Raw genomic sequence first — 11,940 nt, forward strand, 5'->3', positions numbered from 1 at the left:
GATCCAAAACAGTCAGTAATATTTGAAATAAATAAAGAATTCTAAAAACAGAGCAATAGCTCGTTCAATTCACTAGGAGCTGAGAAACTGTTTCTTTGTATGCGTTCAAGGATAAAAAGATGAAGTCAAGCCAACGTTTTACAAATGTGTTTATTTCCACCCAGCTAGTATAACAAATTAATACAAAGTACAATTCCATAGACATCATAGATTGTCGAAAAAATTGAAATACAAAACACTTGAGGTAAAACATGGTTGAAAAAGTTTTGAGTTTGAAAAAGCCCTTATAAGAAATCACCAGATAAAAGCTCACTTTGACATTTTTCCAGCTGTCCTAAGATCTAATCTGCAGTTTCTATGTACAACGTAGTGGTGGTTACAGTGTAAGACGAACATTCAGTTGAAAAATCATGTCCTGGTCAAATGTAAACAATGAACAGAAGAATCCGGTTCCTCTCGGAGCCGTCACACTGATGTTTGGTCCAGAAGCCACTTTTGCATTTGAACTCTGCTGAAGCTTAACAGTCCTCAGTTTGAAGAAGGAAAACACGATTAGTTTACGTAAAAGAACAGTCAAAACTGAGATGGATGACGATGGAAACCTTGTCATTTCAATGTTGTTGATGTTTGTGGACGGAACACAATGCTCTTGTTAATCACAAGATTAGACAAAGTATGATTTGGGATTCATTAAATGACTCTGAAATTGAAATTAATTAAATAAGGATCAGATGTTTTTTACAGCAGCTGCCTGGATGTTTTTTTTTTTTTAAACATACATTTGCTGCAAATAAATAATTCTAAAATGAAATGTTTGGACGGATACATTCTGACATTTCTATTATAATAAATTTTTTTTAATAAAAACACTCAAAATCCTAATCCCGGCTGGAAAGTCACCGATTAAATCCACTTATTGAGAAAAAAAACAAGATGAAAATGTACATGTTTGGTTTGTCATTTTTACTTCCTGTCGGTTGAGCATCAAACAAACCTGGTAAAAGTTTGGTCCGGGGACCACATGCCGCCTTTTGACTTATAATGTGGCCCTCACAAGGTCAGTATAGAACTATAAATACCTACTTGTTTATTTAGAAATATACTTATTTGTTTTCCAACGTTTTACTTCTATTTTTGTCCTTCAAATTTTTAATTTATTTTATTTCTCACAACATATTAAGGCTTTTTTTCCTCCTTTCTTTTGGCTCCCAACAGTCACAGTTTATAACGTGGCCCCCGAGGAAATGTAATTGGTCGAAAGTCTAGTTCAGTGAAGAGTCAAAGGTCAGGTCAGGGTTCGAATGCGAAGAACAAAGTTCCTCCATCGAGTGACCCGACTCATTGAATCTCACATTTCAATCACAAGGTTTTGATCGTCAGTGAACGCAGCATGGAGGTGGAGTGAAAAAGAAAAGTACCCTAAAGTGAAAGACTCTCTGAAGACGAGTCTTCAACAGCTCTGGGGGGGGGGGGGGCGACCACAGCTACACGGTGCTCTGGCGGCCCTCGCGACCGTACCCCATGGACTCCGAGGAGTGAGGCGGGAAATCGATGAAGATCCCGTCCGAGTCTGAGTCGGCCGACTCCAGCACCTGCCCGATGATGGTCTCGGGGCTGGACGACTCGCTGGGGGGCGAGGAGGACGCGGCCTTGCCCAGGTCCGTCACGGTGGTGGTGGCCTCGGTGCCGTGCAGCGGCCCGGAGGAGAGCAGCAGGGACGGCGACGACAGAGGCAGGTCGATGGCGCTTCCTCCCGCTGGCGTCAGACCTGCGACCGGAGGACGTGGTGAGACCGGGAGGACGGGACGAGGTGCGACGGCAACAACCTACCCTTGTAGTGAGAGCCGACGCACAGCCTGTTGGAGGAGGAGCCGGTCAGGTCTGGACCGGAGGCCCGGTCAGCATAAGCCAGTCCTTGTTCCTCCAGGCACGAAATGATCTCGCAGGCCGAGTGACGCCTGATTCCTCCGCTGCCCACGGAGCCGGCATCCGGGTCGTACTCGGCCACCGGGGTCAGCAGCAGCGGAATGTTGTAGCTCTTGGATCGTACCACCGGGTTCTTGGAGAGCTGGTCGGCGGACTTGGACCAGCCCCACTGCAGGCGCTTGTCTGAGAAGTCAGTGAGGGAGTAAATCACACCGACACGCCGCCGCCTCGGCCGCACTGAGTAGAAAGTGTCTCACCGAGAACGCAGCAGCGTCCCTCAGAGTCGTCCCCGGGACACAGTCCGTGCGTGCCCAGGTACGGCGAGACCACCTTCTGGACCAGAGACTCCAGCCTCAGGTACTCCTCGTTCACGCCGCGGCTCTCGTGCACGCCCTGAGGGCGTCGAGTTACAGGAGAAAAGACGGGATCATGTGACTTCAGGCCGAGACTTGCAGCAGGTTAGAAATGAGTCACATCAGCAGATTTGTTGTTGAGCTTCTCTTTGAAACCACAACATTTTACTCACTCATTTCTCATCGTTATGAATAAATAAAACATGTTTTAATAAACACTATTTAATATTGAATAAGTTCATAGTTTAAATCAACATTTCAGCCCATATTAAATATTAGTTTAGCAACAAACTTAACTAAACTTACTCATTTTTAAATTGTCAAAAATGTTTACTGGAGAGATTTTAGTAAGAAAAATCATTAACAGTCAGTATCTATTTTTATATATTTTATATTAATAGATTATTCTCATCCAATTTTCCCTTTGTTTTTTAATAACTTGTTTTTTTCTTAAAACGAATTGTAGAAAGAATTTGTTAATCTGATATAAATCTTTTTTTAATGTAATTTCTATTCTACATATTGATGTATTTTATTTTCTTCATGAATATTCAGACATATTTATCTCACTCCTTCTTTTCCCTCCAAGTTTCTTTGTCAAATTGTAACAAATAATAACTGCTTCACTCTGGTGAACGACAGGAACCATCAAGACATTCATTGATGAAATGAGCACAAAACTAAAACACAAAACTGTGAACAGCAAACGTCAATAGAAGCTCAATAAACAAAAAAATATATATTTATATCTTTATATTGTTTCAGCGATTGAAATAAAAAATAAAGATTATGCTGCTTTTCTCCCTGAGAACGGCTGATCCAGCACAACACGGTTCCGAATGACTTGTAAAGTTGAAAAGTGGGCGGAGTCAGGGCAGGATAATAGCACACGGAGCTCCAGGGGTTTCAGTTACATATTACATAACAGCCGATAAAAAAAGAACATGGTGTCCATCACCACTGCAAATACAAGGAATAGAAAATATTCCATGAAGAAAAAAGTATATATTTGGTAAAAAAAAAAACTTTATTAACACTTTATTTGATACCTCCGAGGGCTTCTATCCAGGTCTTAAGATTATCTATCGCTGTTTATGGCATGTTACTGTGTATTAACCTACATTATATTCTATAATTAGTATTATATTTTATGTTTTTATCTATCTAGCTATATCTTCATCACTGACTCTTAACACTTTTCCTTGTGCTGCAGTTTTACTGCAGGGAAGATGAAGAGACGACACAAGCTGACCAGACTTCATGAAAAAAAGCAGCTGACAGATGCTTTCTTTGGCCTTTTTCCATAATAAGAGTCACACATTAACTGAAGTGCAACACTTGAGCGAACGGTTGAAAAACACACTCGCAGCCATTTGACTTGATCCCTTTGGCCCTTATAAGAATAAGTGAATTTCAGTTTTAACTACTTTGTTATAAAGAGGCCATTCATTAATTACATTTTTTTTTATCTTTTTTATTTCTCTATTCAATGTCAATTGCCAATGTCTATTCATAATAAGCTACAATTCTTTTACATTTTTATTTTTATTAAACAATAAATTATACATTTCCACAGCATTTTCCAAAAATGTTTGAATTATAATAATATACTTTAAAGCCTTAAAATGTTCTTGTTTTGTTTGTTTATGAGCATTACTTTGCAAAAAATCATGTTATTAATGCTATGATTTTGATGTTAATCATATGCACAAGGTTTCTTCAGAAATATATGAAGTAATAATCGTATTAAAGCTAAATTTGCATCTGAATCTGTCATCTACTAACAGCTGATCATTAAAAGGGGTTCGATGTGTGACGTGTACGTCGAGGCTCACCTGTAGGATCAGCAGCATCTGGGTGACTGAGGGGGGCACGCGGGCGCGAGGCCGAGACAGAGCGTCCTCCAGCTTGACACTCAGAACGATGGTGTTCCTGAAGTGAAGCAGCGCCAGCTGTCGCACGGAGGGTTCTTTCCCCTGCACACGGGAGACATGCGAGAGCTCAAGACACAGATCGCTGCTGCCGGAGGTGGACGATGGTACCTGGACTGGGTAGAAGATGGCCTGTAGCATGGACAACACGTCACAGAAGAAGAAGTCCCACGTCTCCGCCAGAGAGTCCAGCAACTTCTGACCTGAAGAACACGAGACCCAGAGATCAACATTAATATAAAAATGATGTTGTGTTAGTTAACGCCTCCTAATGCAGCTTTTTTAAAACAATTAATTTAGGTGTAATTGTTCACTATATTAATTAAACCCTTGTTCTCTTTTTTAATGTTATTTTATTCTTTATTTTTCTCTTATTGTTTTTTTTCTCATGTGCAAATCTCCACTTGATTGTAAAGCAAAACTTTCTTCTACTGACTGCATCATTTTACCATTTGTGTTAAAGTCAATCAAAATACTTGAACTAAAAAAACATTTGTTTAAATGAATATAATTTTTAATGCACTTTTCGTTTGGGCAACAAATCTCAAAGTTTTACAGTTTTAAAACAGAATAAAGACATTAAAAGCAAGATGGTAACAAACATTATTAACACACAACATTAGCTAAATGCTTTTCTATAAAGCTAGATCTTATCTGATGAAGTATTTGTATTTGTTTGTATTGTTGCGAAGGAAGACGGCGACAAACGTCTAAATATAACGAAAACAAAAGTCGATTGAAGTCGTGTACCTTCGTAGAAGCGGATCTTGTCCCGCAGGATGACCATTCCCTTAGTCAGCAGCTGGTTCTGTGAACCGGGAAACACACATTGATTGATTGATTTGAGTGTCAGGGTTCGTTCCTGTGATCCCACCTGAAGATATTCCGTGAAGAAGGATCCGAGCTCAGTCTTCAGCAGATGTCTGTGGGTGAAAAAGATATGAATGTCACTGAGTTGGGTGAGTGGGGTCACAGCAACAACACTTGCAGAATTATTAACCCTGGAAATAAACATTCTCTCTCTCGTTGATGTGAATGTTAATACATTCTAGATGATGATTTAGAAAACCTCAAATTCACCTCAAATTCAGCCAGTGAATTAAATCTTCGGACACAGAAATAAACATTTATTTAGCCGTGGAAAAGACAATCATCTAAAAATCTTGTCATTCGTTTCACTGTTTTGAAGAACATCTGCACTTTAATGCTAATGCCATGTTCAAACATAACTGGTTATTGAACAAAACTAATATTTACAATCATATCTTTCACCGGCGGTGGCGACATTAGCATGAAGCGATGTTGCCACGTCGGTTATGATTCTGCACAACCGGGCTTCTTTAACACATGTTTACAACCTGTTTTTATATTTGTGTAATAGATGAATCTTTGTTCTTCTGGTTTTACAGTTTGTCGTCTTTTCATCTCACAAAAAAAAAAAAGTTATCCTGGTTTACAACACATAAACCACACTGTGGTTAAAACAGGTTCTTCTGTGATAAGATCGGTTATTTTGTTGTAAACTACAGACCAAAACACAGAACTAGAATTGTTATTTTACTGAATACTCATCTAGCCTTGTGTATATACAGTATCTTGAACTGGCAAATTTCATTTTTAAATTTTAGGATTTTTTTGGTCAACTCAACATGAATAAAACATGACAGATGGAAAGAAGACACATATTAATGAGATCAACATAAGGGACCCTCGAGTCACTCTTATTCATGTGGAGACTCTCAGTTGTCATTCAAATCTGGCTGTAATTTAACTTCTTTTAAATACTTGAACTAGAGGTTGATCTTTGCAGCCGTGTTCCAGGAGGAGTCAACAACGTTCAGACGTTGAGGCTGATAAACAAACGTCTGGTCGTACAGATAATAACACATTCGGGCCCAAACAAACTCCAGCGGTGACTAAACTAATTATAGCGCTGGGAGAGCGAAGGCTTGGTGAGAAAGTGTTGTGAACTCACCGCACGCCTTCGTTCAGCGTGTAGAGCTCGTTGTCTGCCAGACCTTTCTTCTGGAAGACGGCGATGACGGCGTTGTGGATGCTGGAGCGAGGGAAAAAAAAGAGGGTGACGACTCACGAGTGGAGGGGCAGCGATGATGCGGCGGCGGCGGCACCACCGACCTGTTCCAGGTGGCGTTGGCTCCGGCTCGCTTCTGCTTCTCCCCGCGGTCCTCCGGTGAACTTTTCTCGCTCTTGCCCAGCTCGCTGAGACTGGGCGAGCTCATCAACTTGAGCCGGTGCAGGGTCCTCATGAGAGAGAGAGAGAGAGATGGAGGGATCAGTGCCGGCAGGAGGGAAAGAAGGTCAAGGCAGACAAAGAGAGACGGCGAGAAGGTATAGAGACGGATGTGACAAGACGGAGGGGAAAGTAGGACGGAGTGATACTCGGGGAGGCTGTTAAAAGCAGGGTGGGAGGAGCCAAGAGAAGAGGGCGGGGCTCTTGCTTGTAGAAGACAAAGATGGTCAAACACTCCAGCGGCAACAATGCCACGATTGAGACAAATAATATTTATGCAGAATAAACAACAAACGCTTTGAGCAGTGAGGAGGGAGGAGGTGGGAGGAGGCGGGGGAGGAATTTCATGATGCTCAGTGACAACCAAAACACAGATAGGAAACGGTGTTACAAGAACGGACGATTGAGGGTTTCCTGCTCTGCCACTTCCCCCGCAGATGTGAGCGCTAACGGTGTTTGGATGAACCCGTGTTTACTTCCTGGTGTGATAGCAGTCGTGTCAATACTCTGAACGTTCTGTGGAAACTCAATCTGTGTGTTTAGACAAAGGCGATGATAACGTGTGTTATGACTTCATCTTGTTGTTGTTTCTGACAGTGTGTAGCCATATCTGAACTTTGTCTCATCCGAACCCATTCATCTTTGCACAGGTGTCGAACCCACAATGGGGAAATAAAAACAGTTTGAGAAATTTCATTTTTAAACTGGAAAACATACACATTACAGGCCTGTATGTGTAAAGCTCTCGCAAGATTTTCCTGCACTGGTTTGATGTAGTCGTTTATCTTGTTCTCTTTTGTGGATTATTCTTTTAGGACTTGCTGTGTTTTTGCCTGTGGGCTTAGTTTGTTCTTGTTCATTCGCTAGTGTTTTGACCTCCATGTTTTATTTTCTGCTTCTCAGGTTCCCTGTTGTTTTCCTGTTTAATTCCCTGGTTCGGTGGACGCTTTTCTTCTCTTTGTATTTGTGCCATTGTATTTTCTGGACTTGTCATTTAAAAAATGTTGATCTATTCCTGCTGGTTTCTCTCAACTGGACTTGGGTTTCGCCTTATATAGTAGTAGGGGTGTGAAAAAATATGGACACGGCGATATATATATATCATTTTTACAATAATCTATCGATCTTTAATAGCACAAAACAGTATTTTTGGTTAGTTCTTAGGTCTTCTTAGTTCTTTTAGATTAGATTAGATAGTCTTTATTAACCCCTCTGGAGATCTCCTTCTGGGAATTGGGTTCCTAGTTCACAGCAGACAATAGTTTCATAAAAACAGGAACATGAACAAAGTGCAAATAAAAAGAACAAAGCTCAAAGGATAACAAAGTGCGAATATAAAGATGAAGATTTATGGTTTATATTCCAATAAATTAAATTATTTGATCTCCATTTCCATTTAACCCAGCTATAGGAATAGTGAAATCTCAGCAATGAATATTTTTAGTTTCAAAAGAAATAAAAGCAAGAGTCATGTGGTCTGTAAATTCTGCAACACCAGAGTCAAGTAGTCGACAAAACTAAAAATATATCCTTGTGCCTGGAGTATCACAATAAATCAAATCGTTGCCCCTGTATAAAGACACTAACTTGAGAACCAGCGAGAAAGTATTGCCATAGAGGGTTGTACACCCAGGAAAACCTCTTAGATCACTCTCCCTCTTTCCTGTAGTAGTCATGACCGTCGGTGAATCACAAACCGGCTTAACTCTTAAAGGAGTGTTTTCACTGACACAAAGTGTCTCTAGCACAAAGGTCCAGATCTCTGTGTCAACTCAAACACAAAAGCGATCGATCCAGATCCAATATTTAGGTTCTGATGCAAACACAGTGAAGAACAAACAAACTGCAGTGAAGTCCAAAGCCTGCCGGGTTAAAATGTAACATCTCGATCAACCTTTATTCTCAGGCTTTCTACAGCAGCTGGAACACAAGTCAGTATTTGGAGGATTTGAAGAGAATCCTGGTGATGCTGATTTAAATCAAGAACTCGGGTTAAATGAAGGGCTTCTCCTGAGACGGCAAGACGTTGATCCTAAAACTTGATCCTCACCTCCTGATGGGATGCTCACTGCTGCCGTCCAGATCCGGGCTCGGAGGAGGCGCGGAGAAGGTGCTGAAGTTGAGGGAGAGGGGTCGGGGGGAAGGCCGGGAGCCATGCCTCCGCCGGAGTCCATCAAGCATCTGGACACAAGAAACACATTTACACGACCAAATTTAGTAATAAAAAGGAAGTTTCAAGGTCAATAATAGACAACAAAATTCAATGTGAGTGAGTTTAAAAAAACAACGAGAAATTCATTTTAGATAACATCTAGTCAAAAAGGTAGAGGCACTCACACAGGTCTAATAAAGATTACAATTTAGATTTGTTTTTTTAGTATTATAAATGACAAATTTATTTTTCATTAGAAATTACACCATGGTCCCTATATCACTGATCACAATTTAAAATACACCTTTATACAATTCAGCATAGATTGAATTCCTTTATTTAAATTGCTAAATTAACGAAAATCGGTTTAAGTTATAATATGTTATATGTTATAATAATAATATATTATAATTAATATAATAACATATTCATTAGTATATTGTATTAATTGTGTGCATACATTGAAATTGTCCATTTCCTTGGGAATTAACTAAAACTTGTATGTATATTTATAAAGACAGAAAAAAAAATGAGTCTGTAATTCACAAGTATTATTATTTTCTAAATTAATTTTAAATATAGTTATTAAGTAAGTACCTTTTATTTGTAAATAAAGGTTTAAACCAGTATTATTGTTTGTTTTTTTTTTAAATCAATCGATGTCGCAGATTTAACCCAGGGTCCCTCAGGGTGATATTTCAACACTGTTGCGGGTGTGTGTATGTGTGTATGTGTCAATCATTGGTAGAAACCTAGACTTGCAAGACACACACACACACACACCTCCCTGTTTGGGTGTCATCCAAACTACTCAGACTCATCTGCGCGCCCCCTGGTGGCCAGCGTGCCTCACACCCGTCTGGACTGTCACTCAGACAAAGAGTAACACGAGGGGTCTTCCCCCCTTTTCCCCGTCACCCCCCCTCGAGCCACACATGAATAACCATGACATTATTTTTAAAGTGTTTTAGGTTCATCCATGAATCCACGTCAGGGATGCGTCTCTCGCCGTGTCTGCGACATCATGCGTCGCTGGGGAGCAAATTCTTTTTTTCTTTTTTTCTTCCCTCCCTCTTTTGTCTCCCGAGGGCGCCTACTGTACCCCTACAACCACGTCTCAGGCCCCCGAATATGTCGCGACACTGACGCGTTTCTCGAGACAAAATGGCCCGACATGCAACAGACAGAAGCGCCGCGCGGACGTGGAGATGTTTTTTTTTTTTTTTTTACCTGAGCAGATGAGAAAATGGAGGAAGAACAGATGCGACACATGTGTGGAGACAGAGAGAGAGAGAGAGGAGTCATGTTGAGGGGTGGGTTGGGGGGTCGCTCACCGTGTCCGTGGTCTCGCTCCCGCAGAGAGGAAGAAGGTGTGTGGAGAGTGTCGCGGGATCATGGGCCGCTGCTGCCCGCCTGTGTGCTCGCGCTGCTGGACTCATTCATGAAGCACCTCCGCTCCCTCTGAGGCGCGCGCCCGCTTTGTTTTGACGAGCTGCGGCGTTAACCTCGTTGCCCCTCGTGCACGCGCAGACGACACACCATCAATAATGCAACATTATTTCGGATTCAACTAAATATCTGGATTATAAAGTGTGATATTTATTCATGGTTGAACGACAAATCCAAGAAGCTTTTTTTTTTTTTTTTTTAATATTGCCCATATTTAATAATCAATAACTGTAAAATAAATAAAAAATAAATTGAAGGCTCATTTTATCATAAAACATTGCTGTGTTTGGTATGAAAATACATTATTTGACTTCACCTCAGACACATCTACTGAAGCGACAAAACATCTGCTCTCATAAAATTGTATCATCATCCCATTTAACATAATGTCTTCTTTTTTTTCAATGTTAAATGTGCTTTTTTAAGTTGTTCATTATATATTTTTCATTTTTTCAGTTTAAAAATGGTGGCACTAAATGGAATATGAGACCATAGCTGCAGCCACATGTTACCCTTAATCTAGGTTGTTTACCACAGCGGGCGTCTCACCATCTGTCCGGGCTGGCATTTGGTGCTAATCCCTGATGTGGCTGATGATGATGATGAGGATGAGGATGAGGATGAGGATGAGGATGAGGATGATGATGATGATGATGATGATGATGATGATGATGATGATGATGAGGATGAGAATGAGAATGAGGATGAGGATGATAAGGATGATGTGGATGATGATGATGATGATGATGATGATGATGAGGATGATGTGGATGATGATGATGATGAGGATGATAAGGATGATGTGGATGATGATGATGATGAGGATGATAAGGATGATGTGGATGATGATGATGATATATGATCGATGGGCACTTATTGACACTTATTATGTATAAGGTAACTTATTATAACATAAAGTTATTTTTGCCTCGCTGTCAAATGTACATATAAAGAGTTTAACAAACGCCTCTTATTTATTATAAATAATAAATTAGGTTTATTTATTTGTTTATTAGCAATGCCGGGATTAATTAATAACTATACACTGGAAAATGTTTTGTTTTCACATGTAATAAAGCAGGTTAAGTAACTATAACCGTCACAGTGTCAAAACAGAAATGATTCAGAAGATAATAAAAAAACCTTCCTCAGAAAACACAAGTTCTCCCTAAACACTTAAGGATATACAGCAGTTAAGATTTTGGATCTGGAGCGGCTGGTCCTCAAACGTCTCAGGCCACAAGTTCAGCACGCACAAGAACCCTTGCAGTTCGCCTACCGGCCCGCGGTTGATGAAGAAGATGCCATCCTTCTCCCCCTGCACCGGACCTACTCACACCTGGATAAAGGAAACAGCTCAGTGAGGATCCTGTTCCTGGACTTTGCTAGCGCCTTCAACACCATCCAGCCCACTCTTCTGCAGGACAAACTAACAAAGATGCATGTGGACCCTGGTCTGATCTCCTGGATCTTGGACTATCTCTCTGATCGACCACAGTATGTCAGGTTGAAGGGCATCACGTCTGACACTGTACAGGAGCATCTCAGGGGACAGTACTGGCCCCTCTCCTCTTCACCATATACACTTAAGACTTCTGCTGCAATTCCGGGCGGAGTCTCTATTGCACACACTGCCATTGTTGGATGCATCAGGGACAACAGCGAGGACGAGTATAGGAGTCTTATACGTGACTTTCTGGACTGGAGTGAGAGGAACCACTTGCAGCTGAACAAAGACCAAGGAGCTGGTCTTGGACTTTGGGAGGTCCAGGACAAAGTCACGTCCAGTGTCCATCAGAGGCGACGAGGTGGAGATATTTGACAACTATAAGTACCTCGGTGTGTGGCTTGACAGTAAACTGTTCCTGCAACACAGAC

At 41.0% G+C, this 11,940-nt stretch overlaps 1 protein-coding gene across 1 annotated transcript; it reads right to left on the minus strand.

The window, feature by feature from the left end:
* Positions 1–135: 135 nt before the first annotated feature.
* Positions 136–10,084, minus strand: prr5a (proline rich 5a (renal)). Its single transcript, XM_087797492.1, has 11 exons — positions 9,948–10,084; positions 8,512–8,642; positions 6,347–6,472; positions 6,186–6,266; positions 5,085–5,133; positions 4,961–5,018; positions 4,322–4,413; positions 4,115–4,255; positions 2,184–2,319; positions 1,831–2,109; positions 136–1,768 (listed from the first exon to the last, which is right to left on the minus strand). The coding sequence occupies exons 1-11, from the start codon at positions 10,050–10,052 to the stop codon at positions 1,485–1,487; spliced, it is 1,482 nt and encodes a 493-aa protein (XP_087653618.1). The 5' UTR covers positions 10,053–10,084; the 3' UTR covers positions 136–1,484.
* Between the last annotated feature and the right edge of the window lie 1,856 nt (positions 10,085–11,940).

The sequence above is a fragment of the Callionymus lyra genome, chromosome 8, assembly GCF_982586985.1.
Source record: "Callionymus lyra chromosome 8, fCalLyr1.hap1.1, whole genome shotgun sequence".
NCBI lineage: Eukaryota > Metazoa > Chordata > Actinopteri > Syngnathiformes > Callionymidae > Callionymus > Callionymus lyra.